Raw genomic sequence first — 16,921 nt, forward strand, 5'->3', positions numbered from 1 at the left:
TCTAGGGAGTATGTAGTAGTACTATTATTATTATGAATGGAATATTCGATTTTTTAAATGAAAATTGTTTCATTTCAATAATAACCATTTTTTAACTATTTTTTTCTTTTCTTTTCGTCAACCATTTTTAACTATAAAAAATTCGTACTTTTGTTTTTTTTTTTTTGAAAAAGGGCTTTGAATAAAAATTCGTACTTTCGATTCATAATCTGCTTTTTATTCTATTTTATTATTATTCGTTACCAGAGAAACCTTTGGGCATTAAAAGAAAATTGCTTGCCCCATTAACTAATGATGAATCGGAGTAATTAACTCGATTAGGCGGGCCAATACAATTGTTGTGTGTGTTTCTACTTTTCTTCGTTAGAAACTTTCTTACAAGTTGAGCCCTTAAAAATCATAGAAAGATATAATCTTATAAATTTATTATATATAATCAAAAAATTTGGATTGATATTTGTATTGGCCGTCCACGGCGGCAAGCAGAGAGAGAGACTCAACGTTTTCGACTTTTCGTTACAACAAAACTGTGGAAGGCAGAAAATTATCCAAAAAACAAAAAAAAAAAACGTGAAACCAGTGGCAGAGCCAGAAATATATATTACGGGGGTCATACATGTATTTTAAATAAAAATTTATAATATTTTAGTTTAATAAAAAATTATTGTTGATATATACAATAATACAAATTTAATTATTATATATTGAAAAAAGGAAAAATATGTAAGTAGGGAAATATGAGAACTAATATGAAAAAGAATAAGGGTTCAATATTATAAATTAAACAATAAAAGCAAGAAACGATTAATTGAAAAAGTTTGACGTAGGGTGCAAAAAGAAGATTTGAGGTGTGGGTATAGGGGTCATACTATATGTTTCTAGCCAAAAATTCATCATCTAGAAATTTTTTAGGCTTAAAAAAACAAATTTCATAAAAGTTATAGGGGTCAACTGACCCCCCTGCCTAGACGACCGCCTAGACCGCTTTTTAGAACACTGGAATGAATTAAAGCCAGTCAAGTGCCACGTATATGAAAAAAGGCTTAGGACCAGATACGTTAATGAGAAAAAAAGACCAGGTACGTACGTTAATTAAAAAAGGCCAAGCACTAGTCCAGCCCACGTGGTATTTCTTATCTTAAAACCAAATTAATGTAATTTAAAATCGGACGTTGCAGAGGTAATCAGATCAACGGTAGAGATTACGACACGTTATATCACTCTGCGCAATTCCACCGCTTTCTGGAATTAAAAAAGAGAAAGTGTATAAATAAAAGAGCAGAGGTAAAGCTATCTCCAGAGTTAAATATAAGTGTAGAGAGAGAGCTTCTTTCTTCTCTTCCTCGCTAAGAGAAGATCTTCGAATAATCTCTGTAGTTTTGCGAATCCCAAAGTAGTGAATCTCGGAATCGATCTCCTCGTTGTTGGAAGAAGACGGAACACCGGAATCAATTGCGATTTTGATTTATGGGCGAATCTGTAGCGACGGCGGTGATGAGCTCTATCCCGCCTTTTCTGAGCAAAACCTACGATATGGTTGACGATCCATTGACGGACGACGTGGTGTCTTGGAGCAGCGGCAACAACAGCTTCGTGGTTTGGAACGTGCCTGAGTTCGCGAAACAGTTTCTACCAAAGTATTTCAAGCACAACAATTTCTCCAGTTTCGTCAGACAGCTCAATACTTATGTGAGTGAGCTTCGATCGATTCTGATTTATTCGATTTGAAGGAATCTTACTTTATTTTACTCTCTTGTCTTTTGTGGTTGAATTATGTTGCTGATTCGTGTAAGAACGAGTGAATAGGATTTATTGGGTTTAAGTGTAAGCGATGGATTGATGTTCCTATATATATAGTTGTTGATGCTGGTGGTTGAACTATGCACGTCTAGTAGGTTTTGTTATTGTTGATTTAGTGGCAATAACTGTTTCGTCGTTAAAGATTGGATCTATGTCTTTGTGGGTTCTGACAAACTCGTATCTTGTTCTTGTTTTGTAGCTTGTTCTTTAGTTGTTTTTTGTACACGTATACCCTGTGGACTGCAGGCATATATGTTTTTTTTTTCCTAGGGTTCTAAGCTGCATCTTTGTCTGTGAGGCTGGAATGTAATATTTCTCATTCCATTTTCCAAATGAATATTCTTAGGTCAAGCAAAACTAAGACGTGTATACTCTTGCATAGCTTTTTCCTCCCCTGTTGTTCTTTACTTACCAAAAGGTTCCACGAACTTTGCAGGCATGTGCTCATATGTGTCTGACGATTGGTTGATTCAGCAGTCACAAAACAAAATTTCTATCAGTTGTCCCATGTTAGCTTTCCATTCGTTTATATTTGTCGTCCAGGTACATGCCGATACACTAAGAGCTATTAGTTTCCTTGGACCATGGTAGTTTGGTGCTGCAGTTAGACACAGTGAAGAGATTTTATCGTATCATACCATCTCTAAAATAGTTTTTATTTAAGTATTTAATGGTCTTCATGTTTATACCACTCTTCTATGTTGGTTTCCTATCTCAACGGAATCCAAGTAACTTCTTGTGGTTGATGACTGTTCCATTCTCTATGCATCAATTTTTCAGGGTTTCAGAAAAGTTGATCCAGACCGCTGGGAGTTTGCAAATGAGGGCTTTTTAAGAGGCCAAAAACAAATACTAAAGAGTATTGTCCGGCGAAAACCTTCGCAAGTGCAGCCTCCACAACAACCTCAAGTTCAGCACTCATCTGTGGGTGCGTGCGTTGAAGTGGGCAAATTTGGACTCGAAGAAGAGGTGGAAAGACTTCAGAGGGATAAGAACGTCCTTATGCAGGAACTTGTAAGGTTAAGGCAGCAACAACAAGTTACCGAACATCATCTGCAAAATGTGGGACAGAAAGTTCATGTGATGGAGCAGAGGCAGCAACAAATGATGTCCTTTCTAGCAAAGGCTGTTCAAAGTCCAGGTTTCTTAAACCAATTTTCCCAGCAGAGTAATGACGCAAACCAACACATTTCTGAAAGCAACAAAAAGAGGAGGCTACCTGTTGAGGACCAGATGAATTCTGGCAGTCATGGGGTCAGCGGTCTTAGCCGCCAGATTGTGAGATATCAGTCATCGATGAACGATGCAACAAACACTATGCTCCAACAGATACAACAGATGAGTAATTCACCTAGCCATGAATCTCTCTCAAGCAATCATGGCAGCTTTCTTTTGGGCGATGTTCCAAATTCCAACCTTTCAGACAATGGGAGCTCCTCAAATGGATCATCTGGAGTTACATTGGCAGATGTTTCATCCATTCCTGCAGGCTTATATCCTGCAATGAAGTATCACGACCCTTGTGAAACAAATCAAGTCCTGGAGACCAATTTACCTTTTTCTCAAGGTGATCTCTTACCTCCAACGCAAGGAGTAGCAGCTTCTGGGAGCTCGAGTTCGGATCTTGTTGGATGCGAGACAGATAATGGAGAATGTTTGGATCCAATAATGGCTGTTTTGGATGGTGCAATCGAACTAGAAGCTGATGCCTTAAATGAGTTGCTTCCTGAAGTCCAAGATTGTTTTTGGGAACAGTTCATTGGTGAGAGTCCAGTGATTGGTGAGACAGATGAGCTAATCTCAGGATCAGTGGAAAATGAACTGTTAATGGAGCAGCTAGAATTACAATCAGGCCTGGGTAGTGTGTGGAGCAAGAACCAACAAATGAACTATCTTACTGAACAGATGGGACTTCTCACATCAGATACTCTCAGAAAATGAGATCGCCACGAAATCACAATCTTTCCTCATGAGGTAAATCAGTCTTTCTTTATTGATGAGTTATAAACCACACACTTTCCAGAATCTTTGTGCAAAACCAAACCCCACTGCTTGTTCTCGCAGATGGGTTAAGATTTTGTGGAGTCGCAACAACAAATAAGAATATGACCAAAGGAGGTAATGTATGTATGTATCAAACTGTTGTAACTCTGATTCTTGTCAATGTGTAATAAAATAATAGAAATATTGCCTTAAAGATTTCATTTGGAAAAAAATATCTGCTTGTTACAGACAGAATGAAAAGGAGATGCTTCAAAGCGAGAGATATTCTGCTGTTCTTGTGTATGTCTTTAGAGATCCTTGTTTAGTGGATGATTATTGTTTATAGTTCATTCCAAGATAAAAGTATCAAGTCATTTGAAATAGCAAAATTTGAAATCTGTCATTGTGCCAGCTACCAACATCTTGACTATCTTGTGCGTCGAAAGGCATTACCTTGTCGAAAATTTGATTCATAATGTAGCTACAAATGTCGAAAAGGATATCTTCTTTTAAAAATATGAATAAAAACTATTAACAATTTGATCAAAAAAAAAAAAAAACTATTAACAATTTTTGTATTGTCAAAAATCTGTTGGCATTCATATTGCTTCAAACCAATTCCGGTGAATTATAACGCTTAGCACGACTGTTTTCCCTCCACCGAACAACCGCTGACCGTATCCAATAGTTAATTAATTATTTTTTTTAGAATTTCCTATTCCATCAACAATCATTTAGTATTTGATTTAAGTAAAACAAAATTATTCTCTTGCTCATTTAATAAGAAAATAAATCTTACTCGTTTGAATTCCTAATCTCATTACCTGTCGTCGTTGACTTGTCAAGAAGAAACAAATCAACTCTAAAAAAGAAAATGTTCTTCATCGAAATCAAAGCTTGACAGTATTTAAAATCAGATTTGAGATGAGCGGCGACGGAGATAAACCGGCGCCGGCGAAACTAGGCGACGAACAATTAGCGGAGCTTCGGGAGATTTTCCGATCATTTGACCAGAACAAGGATGGAAGTTTGACGGAGCTCGAGTTAGGCTCACTTCTAAGATCTCTCGGTCTAAAGCCGAGTCAAGACCAACTCGACACCTTGATCCAGAAAGCAGATCGGAATAGCAACGGACTGGTCGAGTTCTCCGAGTTCGTCGCTCTCGTCGAGCCAGATCTGGTCAAGTGTCCTTACACGGATGATCAGCTTAAAGCCATCTTTAAAATGTTTGACCGAGACGGAAACGGTTACATAACGGCGGCGGAGTTAGCTCATTCGATGGCGAAGCTAGGTCACGCGTGACGGCGGAGGAGTTAACGGGGATGATCAAAGAAGCTGATCGAGACGGCGATGGTTGTATCGATTTCCAAGAGTTTGTTCAGGCGATTACTTCAGCTGCATTTGATAATGCTTGGGGTTGAAGAAAGAAAGTTATATATATAGTTTGATATATATGTGTGTTTTTTTGGCTTCATTCTCAAATCAAAGACAATTTGGAAGTATAAGTGTGTAGGTGCGATTCCATGGAAAATGTTGTGTTATTTACTGTTTCATTGATGAAATTTTGATAGCTTGAAGAGAAAGTTATCATTGTTGGTTTCGATCTTTAGGGCAAGAAAACTTTGCTATGCGTGTGAGTCAGTTCTCAACCCGTCGCTTTAGCCACTTTAGTTTATAGACACAAAGGTCTTTCAATAGGCAAAACAAAAAGAAAGCATCAAAACTGACTCTTTATCTTTATATGTATGGGGGATAGATAATCAGCAAATATATTGTCGTATGATTATGATCTTCTAGTAAGACAATTGTACAAATCCATGTAAAAATTGATTTATCAACTCGAAAACGATTCCCAATAATGGTTAAGAAGAAGGGAAGACAGATTTGTCACCGAGATATGTGGAATGATTAGTGGTAATGTCAAATCCAAGAGTTTATTACATAAGCTTTAGCCCACATGTTACTTCATCAACCGGTCCTGCACAAGTAACAGTCTTATTAAACTATTGCACTTTTATCTACAATTTATGATATTTGCTACTATTTAAGTCATCTCTCCCATAGATGATAATAACTTACCAAGAATAGCCATTATTGTCCTTGAATCTGGAAAAAGAACAGAACAAGTAGGCATATTAGATTCGTCTATTGTCAGACTATGGTTAAGTAAGATTTAAAGTTTGGGAGTGGCTTTAAATTCCAAATGACAGTAACTATGGAAACTCACTTTCAGCAATCTGCTTTTCTGTTTGTATGAACAACATTGTTAGACTCTGAAAACAGAATCATCTAAACAGTAAACATAAGATCTTTTGAATTTTTCTATTTATTTTGTAACTTAAAACACAAGTTCAAGAACCAACGATCTGCAATCCTTTAAGAATTAAAACAACAAAGAACAGAACTTTCATCAACTCAAACAATGCTGAATCAATGTTGAAATCAGAACAATTTTAAAAAGAGATTGATTTTGAGATAAACTAATAAGAATGTTTTAGAAATGTAAAAGGGTTAAGAAGAAAGTTTTCTCAATCAACACAACATGTCGATATATTGTAACAAGGTTTTTGTTTGAATAAAATTTTACATTAAAAAAAAAAAAACATGTCACTACTTGTTTCTTTATGTGATTAGTCCCCTGCTCCGTATAGATTTTATTGGTAAATAGACTCAATGGAAAATATTCATTACGATTTATCTTTCATGTGTTACTTAAAAAAGAAAAAAGCTAAAGGTCCAATAAAGAGAAAAACGTAGTTTCCAAGACTCACCATTGTATTTTTCTTTGTAAATAGAACTAATACAAATTTATTCTCATTTAGACACCACAAAAAAAAAAGTGTGATACACATAAAGTGGATCATGAAATAATAATCTTGGATTGATTAGTTCCCTGCTCTGTAATTATTTTTTTCGAATTTCCTATTCCATCCACAATCATTTATTTGATTTAAATAAAATAAAACAAGTAAGCACATTAGATTCGTCTATTGTCAGACTATGGTTAAGTAAGATTTAAAGTTTGGGAGTGGCTTTAAATTCCAAATGACAGTAACTATGGAAACTCACTTTCAGCAATCTGCTTTTCTGTTTGTATGAACAACATTGTTAGACTCTGAAAACAGAATCATCTAAACAGTAAACATAAGATCTTTTGAATTTTTCTATTTATTTTGTAACTTAAAACACAAGTTCAAGAACCAACGATCTGAAATCCTTTAAGAATTAAAACAACAAAGATCAGAACTTTCATCAACTCAAACAATGCTGAATCAATGTTGAAAACAGAACAATTTTAAAAAGAGATTGATTTTGAGATAAACTAATAAGAATGTTTTAGAAATATAAAAGGGTTAAGAAGAAAGTTTTCTCAATCAACACAACATGTCGATATATTGTTACAAGGTTTTTGTTTGAATAAAATTTTACATTTAAAAAAAAAAAATATGTCACTACTTGTTTCTCTATGTGATTAGTCCCCTGCTCTGTATAGATTTTATTGGTAAATAGAATCAATGGAAAATATTCATTAGTATTTATTTTTCCTGTGTTACTTAAAAAAGAAAAAAGGTAAAGCTAAATGTACGAGAAGTTGAAAACAATTTGGTTTGAAGTACAATTGTTGTAGAAGCCTAGAAGGAAGTAAAAAGTAAAAAAGTACAAATGCGTCAGGATTCAAAGACAACTGTTACAGAGTCGTCCACGTGCGAAGAGTCGTTTTTGCTGTCGTTTTTTTTTTTTACTTTTGTCTTCAATATCTAGAAGAATACTGTACTATTTACCATGAGGGGAAATTTCTGGAATCTCCATCATCTGGACTGAAACTAAACTACGTACGTTATAAGATATTCTAACTCAAATGATAATTACATCCTCAAACTACTAGAAATGTGTACTTAAAAGTCTTAAACCCAAAATTGTAAAACATACATTAGATGGTTTGGAAGATATAGCTTATTTAATTAAATTAAAAGCGGGTTACCAGGACCGACTGCAAAAGCCCATTAAACAAAGCCCATTTTCGGAAAACCCTAACTCTCGCCTTGTGTGATTTTCTTCTATATATAGGGTCTCTCTTATCTTTTATGGTCAAATAGTTAGGTTCTCTCTCTGACACAATGTCTAGCAGAGGATTACTTCTTAAACTCAAAAGTCAGATCTAATATTTCTTTCACGTCATAACTTTTGCAATTTTCTTATATGTAGCATAGTTGTTTGCAGTTGATAGATCTATGAGAACATGATGTATTTTCTCATAATTTAAATACTTTTCACTTCCAAATTGTTTTTCACCGATCTATAATCCTATGTGCAGCCTCTGATCTTCAAAGTTTCTTTGGGATATGATGATGGTGTTGATAGAATTTTAATGTTTTATAAATCTATCTTATGTGTTTTTTGTGACTTGTTTTTTTAATTCAAATACTTCTGATTTTCGAATTTTATTACCGATCTAAAATCTTATATGCAGTTTCTGATCTTCAAATTCCGTGGGATATGATGATACTGTTGATAGATTTATTGTATATGTAAATCTATCTGGTTTGTTTGTTGTTTTTCTAATTCTGATTTGATTCTTATTTACAATATTTTTGAATTTCATTTTTTTCAGCGATCTCATGATCCTACCTTCAGACCTCTAGATCTATAAGATTATATTCAGTTTTTATACTTTAAGTACCAATTGAAATTTTCATTATCTCATCTAAAGGACTTGTTTTGTTTTTAATTTATAGGAATTGTTTTGTTTTTAATTTAAAGGACTTGTTTTTGATGATATGTTTATAATTTAATTTCTTCTGATTTTCGAATTTTATTACCGATCTACAATCTATATGCAGTTTCTGATCTTCAAATTCCGTGGGATATGATGATACTGTTGATAGATTATTGTGTATGTAAATCAATCTGGTTTGTTTGAATTTTTCTAATTCTGATTTGATTCTTAATTACAATATTTTTGAATTTCATTTTTTTTTCAGCGATCTCATGATCCTATCTTCAGATCTCTAGATCTATAAGATTATATTCAGTTTTTATTCTTTAAGTACCAATTGAAAAAGTTAATTTTCATTTATCTCATATAAGGGACTTGTTTTGTTTTTAATTTAAAGGAATTGTTTTGTTTTTAATTTAAAGGACTTGTTTTTGATATGTTTTTTAATTTAATTTCTTCTGATTTTCGAATTTTATTACCGATCTACAATCTTATGCAGTTTCTGATCTTCAAATTCCGTGGGATATGATGATATTGTTGATAGATTTATTGTAAATCAATCTGGTTTGTTTGTTGTTTTTCTAATTCTGATTTGATTTTTATTTACAATATTTTTGATTTTTTTTTTCAGCGATCTCATGATCCTATCTTCAGACCTCTTGATCTATAAGATTATATTCAGTTTTTATACTTTAGTACCAATTAAAATTAATTTTTATTTATCTCATCCAAAGGATTTGTTATTTTTATTTAAAGGACTTGTTTTTTAAAACCCTAGATCTAGAATGATCTCAGTGAATATCTGAGTTGGTTCAATCTTCGTCGAAATTGACCCATCCGGATTGCTTGATCTCCTCTCTCTTCAATTGCAATCGTCAGCTTGCTTCTTTCTATAGTAAAAGCATGTCTGGGTTGATTAAAGCTTGGTCGAGGTTTGTTCATCCTTTAAGATTAAAGCTTGGTCGAGGTTCTCTCCCGTCTCATTCGGATAGCGTCAACAGATTCCCGAAGATCCATTCGGGTAGCTACAACAGATTCCTGAAGATCTCTCCTCTCTTCAATGGCCGTGGGTTTGCTTCTGTCCCTGGTGAAAGCATGAAGAGAAGGTCTGGGTTGATTAGAGCTTGGTCGAGGTTTGTTCATCCTTCAAGATTTACGATAATAGTGTCTCTCCTGTCTCATTCGGATAGCTTCAACAGATTCCCAAAGAACCATTCGGATAGCTTCAACAGATTCCCGAAGATCTCTCCTCTCTTCAATGGCAATCGTGGGTTTGCTTCTTTCCCTAGTAAAAGCATGAAGGGAAGATCTGTGTTGTTTAGAGGTTCATCAATATTGATCCATCCTATGATTGTCTCTCTCCCGATGATATCCTCTCTCTTAAATGGCAATCGTGAGTTTGCCTCTTTTCCCGGCAAAAGCTTGAAGGTATTGATGGCTTCTAACATTTATTTAATGGATGAATATGGCAATGTCAAAGCAATAGTGATCAGTTTCTTTGTTGTGACTGATTTTCAAGATGAATCTCATGATGAGCTGCCTATCTTGCTTGAGAAGAAAGATTCCTTTCCTTCTCAAGGAATAGATTTAAGTCTCAAGTCTTTGGTGATACTTTGGGTTTTCTCTGTTTTGAATGGATTAGGCTCAAGAATTCATCTGGTTGGAAAATGCTATGGACCTTTAGCAACATGGTTTGATAAGTTGATTTCAAAGATCACGTTTGTTGAAATTGAAACCAAAGTGTATGGTCCCTATGACGGTGCTGAAAGGATTGCAAAGATCTTTGGTCGTGTAATACTTTATGGATTAGGAGCTGCTGGTGGATATTTGTGTATGGCAAACTATGGAAAGACTTTCTATGGCATCCTAGGCCTTGAGGAGCCGATTTCTGTGGCGAAGTTTGATGCTTTGGAGAGTCGCCTCTTACTTTTGGAGTCTTCCAAGATTGAAGAATTCTTCACTGTTGATCAAGTGATATTGCTTCATCAGTTTGCTTTGTCTTATTTGGCTGTTCCATCTTTTTAAGCATTTGTATTTTCTTTGTTGTTTTCCTCTTATGAACCTGTGTTGTTGAGGATCTATATTAGTTGCCATTTCATTTTCTTTGGTTTTTGGAGTTGTTTGCTATTTTTGGAGTTGTTTGCTATTTTGGTTATGTATCATTTCAATCGACAGTTTATGCAGGTTGCTAATTTTGGCTTATATGCAATTGCATTAGTAGTTTTTGTAGTCCGTGACAAGAAAATACCGTAACTCAGGTTTGTGCTTCTCTGACTTGTTTATGTTAATGCATTATGATATGATCCTTAGCCTGCCTTAATTCTACAGTATCTTTGGATTGCTTATTCATTCATCTCCGTTGGCTGCTATTTTGTGTCATATATCTTGATGGGGACAATGGTATAAAGGTAATGCACACTTTTCTCTGAAATGCTCAAGTAAGTTTTACCAAATTTTTATGCCATTTTATACAAGAAACTGCTTCAATTCTATGTCATAGGCCACTTCAATTCTATGTTTCTTTTTCAGACGACGGATGGAATTAACAGTTTTTTACCAAAAACTTATTGCTCTTGCAGATGGGAATATTGTGCTTGTTGTCTAAATCGAAAGTGAGGAAGAGATGCTAGTTTTGCAAGTGAGTTTACTTAACAGGTGCTACAGAAATATACTTTCCCTTTGCAAGATTGCAGTTTCTTAGTTATTGAATCTGTGTTTTAAGTTACAAAACAGAAGAAAAAAAGTCATAAGATCCTATGTGAAGATTGTAACAATGTTGTTGATACCTACAGGAAAGAGCAAAGACCCTTAAACTGTCAACACATATCGCTCCAAGTGAGCTTTATAGGTACTGTTATTTGGAACCCTGCTTAACCATAGTCTGACATTAATAGATGAATCTAATGTACTACTTGTTCTGTTCTTTTTCCAGATTCAAGGACAGTAATGGCTATTCTTGGTAAGTTATTATCATCTATGAGAAGAGATGACTTAAATTGTAGCAAATATCATAAATTGTAGATTTGTTTCCAAAGTTGAGAATGCTTATTCGTTTCTTGTTTTCTTGAATTCCCAATTGGTGAATCCCCAGAATCGTAAAACCTTGATCGGTCTCATGTTTCAATAAATTTCTTCTCGACCAATCCTTATGTCTTGATGAAAGCAAGTAGCTCTTTATCGAATCAATTGTTTTCTGAGAGAAACAAGTAATGCACTTCTTGTATTATTACTTGAGAAAACTTTCTTAATTCACTTTAATTTGTTACTGTGTTTTTATCAGAATCACTGGATTTTAGTTGTTTTGTCTTGCACATTGATTCAACATTGTTTGAGTTGATGAAAGTTCTGGTTTTTGTCTTCTAATTCTTGTAGGAGGATGGATTTTGTGTGGTTATTAAGTGTTTTACTTCTTGGAGCTGCACGTGGATATTACATCAGCACTTTACGACAAACCCGGCGAATCTTTCTCTCCTCCAAATCTGTCACCGTTAATGCAGGATCCAGCGGAAATAAGAAGATCAAGGCCAAGGAACCCCTTGAGATAGAGAAACTCGCTGATTAAGGCCGCAACAACAAGTTACCGAACATCATCTGCAAAATGTGGGACAGAAAGTTCATGTGATGGAGCAGAGGCAGCAACAAATGATGTCCTTTCTAGCAAAGGCTGTTCAAAGTCCAGGTTTCTTAAACCAATTTTCCCAGCAGAGTAATGAAGCAAACCAACACATTTCTGAAAGCAACAAAAAGAGGAGGCTACCTGTTGAGGAGCAGATGAATTCTGGCAGTCATGGGGTCAGTGGTCTTAGCCGCCAGATTGTGAGATATCAGTCATCGATGAACGATGCAACAAACACTATGCTCCAACAGATACAACAGATGAGTAATTCACCTAGCCATGAATCTCTCTCAAGCAATCATGGCAGCTTTCTTTTGGGCGATGTTCCAAATTCCAACCTTTCAGACAATGGGAGCTCCTCAAATGGATCATCTGGAGTTACATTGGCAGATGTTTCATCCATTCTTGCAGGCTTATATCCTGCAATGAAGTACCACGACCCTTGTGAAACAAATCAAGTCCTGGAGACCAATTTGCCATTTTCTCAAGGTGATCTCTTACCTCCAACGCAAGTAGCAGCAGCTTCTGGGAGCTCAAGTTCGGATCTTGTTGGATGCGAGACAGATAATGGAGAGTGTTTGGATCCAATAATGGCTGTTTTGGACGGCGCAATCGAACTAGAAGCTGATGCCTTAAATGAGTTGCTTCCTGAAGTCCAAGATTCTTTTTGGGAACAGTTCATTGGTGAGAGCCCAGTGATTGGTGAGACAGATGAGCTAATCTCAGTATCAGTGGAAAATGAACTGATAATGGAGCAGCTAGAATTACAATCAGGCCTGGGTAGTGTGTGGAGCAAGAACCAACAAATGAACCATCTTACTGAACAGATGGGACTTCTCACATCAGATGCTCTCAGAAAATGAGATCACCACGAAATCACAATCTTTCCTCATGAGGTAAAATCAGTCTTTCTTTATCGATGAGTTATAAACCCCACACTTTCCAGAATCTTTGTGCAAAACCAAGCCCCACTTCTTGTTCTCGCAGATGGGTTAAGATTTTGTGGAGTCGCAACAACAAAAAGAATATGACCAAAGGAGGTAATGTATGTATGTATCAAACTGTTGTAACTCTGATTCTTGTCAATGTGTAATGAAATAAGAGAAATATTGCCTTGAAGATTTTTGCGTTGCATTTGGAAAAACATCTCTGCTTGTTACAGACAGAATGAAAAGGAGATGCTTCAAAGTGGGATGTTATTTTGTTCTTGTGTATGTCTTTAGAGATCCTTGTTTATTTTCGCCACATTAAGTACAAAATTTGGCATTTTAGTTAAGACATATAACCTGTGGCCAATTCAGACCTGCTGATCAAGTCCAAGGAACCCCTCGAGATAGAGAAACTCGCTGATCTTCGCAAAAATTTCAAAATGGTACCTAGGCTCACTCTGCCTCCTTGTTTTGCATTGTACCTAGACACAATAAGAAACTCCAAATATTGAATGTTGGTTGTTGTTGTTATCTCCATAGGTTTTGGTTGTGAGGATTGATCTTAAAATGGGTAAAGGGAAGATTGCAGCGCTCAATGCAGGTCATTATCAATTCTTTTTAGTTTTCAATTGCATTTCTTCAATTCAATTAGTAACTCCTTTTTTGTTGCTTGCCTTATATGTAGTCATGCAACTTTAGGTTTATACAAGAAACTCCTTCAACGGGCGCCAAGAGCCTTGAACAGGTACATCATACTATGTCATAGGTCACTTCAATTCTATGTTTCTTTTTCAGACGACGGGTGGAATTAACAGTTTTTTACCAAAAACGTACTGCTCTTGCAGATGGGAATATTGTGCTCAGGGAAAAGTTGTTGTCAAAATCGAAAGTGAGGAAGAGATGCTAGTTTTGCAAGTGAGTTTACTGAACATGTGTTACAGAAATATACTTGCCCTTTGCAAGATTGCAGTTTCTTTGTTATTGAATCTGTGTTTTAAGTTACATAATAGAAGGAGAAAAAGTCATAAGATCCTATATGAAGAGTGTAACAATGTTATTGATACCGACAGGAAAGAGCAAAGTCCCTTAAACTGCCAACCCATATCACCATTGCTGCCGGAAAAACACAGATCGCTCCAAGTGAGTTTTATAGTTACTGTTATTTGGAATCCTGCTTAGTCATAGTCTGACTATAGAACAATCTAATGTGCTACTTGTTCTGTTCTTTTTCCGGATTCAAGAACAGTAATGGCTATTCTTGGTAAGTTATTATCATCCATGATCCTTCTGATGTGTTTGAAAGATTTAAAAAACCCAATGGAGAAGAAGAGATGAGTTGTATATAGTAAGCATATATCATATATGTTAGATACAAGTGTAATCGTTTTATAAAACTGTTTACTTGTGCAGGACCGGTTGATAATTTTGATGTAACAGGTGGACTAAAGCTTATGTAATAACTCTAGGATCCGACATTACCACACTCTGGCAGAACGGAGAGGATGCTAATTGGCTCCGAATTTTTCAACATTTCTTGGTGACAAATCTGTTTTCCCATCTTCCGAGTAGATAACTCAATTTTGCATGGATTTGTACAATTGTCTTACTAGAAGATAATCATATGACAAAATTTGCTGATTATCCCATACATTTTAAAGATGAAGAGTCAGTTTTGATGCTTTCTTTTGTTTTATTGAGAGACCTTTATCTATAAACTAAAGCGGTTTAAGCGACGAATTGATTCTGACTGATTTTGTCCTAATGAGACTCTAATTCCCGTGCAACAGCTAATCAAAATATACAGTATAAGTCAGGTAAGACTGTAAGTGTCGAATGAGTCTTTCAACCTACTTCACCAGAGGATTGTATAGCCTTGTTCAGTGAATGCTATCTAAACAAAACTAAATCAAGTCTGCAGGAGAGTAATTTAGAAATTTGTGATCAACTTCTTGCTTTTAAGGATTCTATCTGTTAACGATGTAACGGTGAAACTATATACATGCATCTCTATAAAATGTTCAGTCTATAGGCTTTTACTTTGTAATAGGTAGGCATAGATGGGAAGAGTACACTTCAAAGGATCGTTACAATGCATCTTAACGGGTGGCTTCATTTCATCAGTGATCACATTAGAGATGAGGTAGAACCAAAAGCCATTTCAAAATTTGCTATCTCGTTCAATCAGTAGGAAAAGCATTGCTTCATAACTTGAGAAAAGAAATGTCAATGTCTCTCTGTGTCAGGCTCTTGAGTTTGAAACCCGAAAAGGTATGGGAATACCTTTTGAAGGGATCTAACTTGATCCGGGACCAAAAGAAGTGGACTCGGTACCAACCATGGGTACCCACCAAGACTTAAGTAAGAAGATGAGAATTTCTCTCGAGAAACTTGTTCTTTTAATAATTGGAAGTGGAATTGGAATCGTAACTGATGCTAATATTCTGATCATTACTTAAAGCTTATTGTGTGTTTCTCTCAATCAAGTTCCAATCAAGCTTTGTCTCCGCTCTTGGTCTCTTAAGCTTATGTTGCTGTAACGGCTTCATTCTAACCTCGTCAGCTATGTACAAAAGTCTGGTTACTTTCTTCAGCGAGTTTGATTTGTGCAGCATACCCAGGGTTGTTGCTCATTTGATCTTCGATGATCTCTAGCTCATCCAAAACTCAGAAGACAGTTAAGGGTCTTTAAGAAGCAAATCACATAAAACAGAGAAGAAGTAGGGATGAATTTATAAGGCGGAGAGCCTGATTGCTCCTCCAGCCGCTTCTTTCGGTTTGGCAAAGGAATGAATACAATTTGTTTAAGAATATCATTAATTATGTCGGAAATATTTATAACTCATTATCATGGATCAGTGTTAACCATAAGCCAAGCATCATATTAATTCACATAAACAGATTCTCTTACTTGTACCAGAGCAGTTACATTCAGGGAAAAAGAAATCATCAAACACACAAATAGAGTATATCTTAAGGTTAAGAAAAGCAAACAACGCAATTTCCTTAATCATAGTGACTCAAAGCATGAAAAGATAATTAAGATTATTCGTTTCCTTCATGAAGTAACCATCACTGCCTGAAACACACAAAAATATCAAAGATGATGACAAGATAAAATGGTCGGTCACAATGTCATGATTATGTGTTGTTTTTTACCTCTTTCTTCCTGCCATCAAGTTGTGGCGGCCTACCCTATCAGACCACAACTTTTCCGTCCTCTCCAAGTATTCCTCACAATCCCTCAACAACTAAAAACAGAGATCAAAGATGATGATGACAAGATTAAAAAAAGGGCTCGTCTCCGCGTGAAAAATTTGATTGTTACCTCATTATTGTGCTTCTCAAGTTCCGAGGCTGAATCGTCAAATAAATAAGGACCTTAAAGAAACAAAAGGAATCACAAAGCTGATTGATTTATTCGATGAATAAAAAAAAAATTTAAGGGAATAAAAAACATCATTCAGAGCTCTCCATACCCGTGATATATCCCACAGACGCTCCTATTCCTCGAACTATTAGCCACCAGACTATACTCGATTCTACAATCAGAAATCACAAATCATAAATCACAAATAAACAGATATGGACACTCAACAATTTTGATGAATTTCATGCCAAATCAGAGAGCGTTACCATTGCTGATACCAGGCGGTGAAGAGAAATTGCGAGCATGGGGAGACCCCATGGATCTCCCTCCGCGGTAAACCTTCGCAAAGACGGATCTCAGATTCTGCATCGGAAATTAGGGTTCGCTCTCTTCTCTCCTCGACTCTGATTTATTCTAAAGGGGAGAAAATATGGTCTTCATGAAATGGGCCTGTCGTGACCCATTTATCTTCTTTTATTATATTATTGCTTTTTTTGGTTTATCATATC

General features: G+C 35.6%; 5 protein-coding genes and 1 pseudogene across 10 annotated transcripts; 5 read left to right on the forward strand and 1 right to left on the reverse strand.

Annotated features, from left to right (window-relative positions):
* The first annotated feature begins 1,286 nt into the window (after nucleotides 1-1,286).
* Nucleotides 1,287-14,738, forward strand: LOC9320417 (heat stress transcription factor A-1e). Of its 5 annotated transcripts, none has more exons than XR_002333632.1 (11): nucleotides 1,310-1,689; nucleotides 2,581-3,774; nucleotides 3,865-3,918; nucleotides 13,237-13,327; nucleotides 13,418-13,488; nucleotides 13,586-13,646; nucleotides 13,731-13,790; nucleotides 13,891-13,960; nucleotides 14,116-14,185; nucleotides 14,287-14,306; nucleotides 14,456-14,738. XR_002333632.1 is itself a non-coding variant. In XM_021033794.1 (3 exons), exons 1-2 carry the CDS (start codon nucleotides 1,468-1,470, stop codon nucleotides 3,739-3,741), a joined length of 1,383 nt encoding a protein of 460 aa, XP_020889453.1. In that variant the 5' UTR covers nucleotides 1,287-1,467; the 3' UTR covers nucleotides 3,742-3,774; nucleotides 3,865-4,179. The 5 variants fall into 5 exon arrangements, 1 of the variants encoding a protein (XP_020889453.1); XR_002333634.1 differs by having other exon boundaries at nucleotides 14,292-14,306; XR_002333635.1 differs by lacking the exon at nucleotides 14,287-14,306.
* Nucleotides 4,590-5,384, forward strand: LOC9318331 (probable calcium-binding protein CML18). The gene is given in 2 exon segments (XM_021033797.1): nucleotides 4,590-5,080; nucleotides 5,083-5,384. Coding segments are annotated over 2 exon segments (495 nt in total). The 5' UTR covers nucleotides 4,590-4,707; the 3' UTR covers nucleotides 5,205-5,384.
* Nucleotides 9,381-10,610, forward strand: LOC110230521. Of its 2 annotated transcripts, none has more exons than XM_021033795.1 (2): nucleotides 9,381-9,633; nucleotides 9,700-10,610. In XM_021033795.1, exons 1-2 carry the CDS (start codon nucleotides 9,404-9,406, stop codon nucleotides 10,523-10,525), a joined length of 1,056 nt encoding a protein of 351 aa, XP_020889454.1. In that variant the 5' UTR covers nucleotides 9,381-9,403; the 3' UTR covers nucleotides 10,526-10,610. The 2 variants fall into 2 exon arrangements, with proteins under 2 accessions (XP_020889454.1, XP_020889455.1); XM_021033796.1 differs by having other exon boundaries at nucleotides 9,404-9,432.
* Nucleotides 9,844-14,729, forward strand: LOC9318332 (annotated as a pseudogene).
* On the forward strand, nucleotides 13,144-14,502 carry LOC9318333 (peptidyl-tRNA hydrolase 2, mitochondrial). Its single transcript, XM_021030826.1, has 7 exons — nucleotides 13,144-13,156; nucleotides 13,418-13,488; nucleotides 13,586-13,646; nucleotides 13,745-13,790; nucleotides 13,891-13,960; nucleotides 14,116-14,185; nucleotides 14,456-14,502. The coding sequence occupies exons 1-7, from the start codon at nucleotides 13,144-13,146 to the stop codon at nucleotides 14,500-14,502; spliced, it is 378 nt and encodes a 125-aa protein (XP_020886485.1).
* Nucleotides 14,739-15,903: 1,165 nt separating the features above from the next.
* On the reverse strand, nucleotides 15,904-16,853 carry LOC9318334. The gene is made up of 5 exons (XM_021033799.1): nucleotides 16,679-16,853; nucleotides 16,522-16,584; nucleotides 16,371-16,423; nucleotides 16,202-16,293; nucleotides 15,904-16,121 (listed from the first exon to the last, which is right to left on the reverse strand). Exons 1-5 carry the CDS (start codon nucleotides 16,779-16,781, stop codon nucleotides 16,115-16,117), a joined length of 318 nt encoding a protein of 105 aa, XP_020889458.1. The 5' UTR covers nucleotides 16,782-16,853; the 3' UTR covers nucleotides 15,904-16,114.
* Nucleotides 16,854-16,921: the final 68 nt, after the last annotated feature.

Source organism: Arabidopsis lyrata, assembly GCF_000004255.2.
Source record: "Arabidopsis lyrata subsp. lyrata unplaced genomic scaffold ARALYscaffold_3, whole genome shotgun sequence".
NCBI classification, from domain to species: Eukaryota; Viridiplantae; Streptophyta; class Magnoliopsida; order Brassicales; family Brassicaceae; genus Arabidopsis; species Arabidopsis lyrata.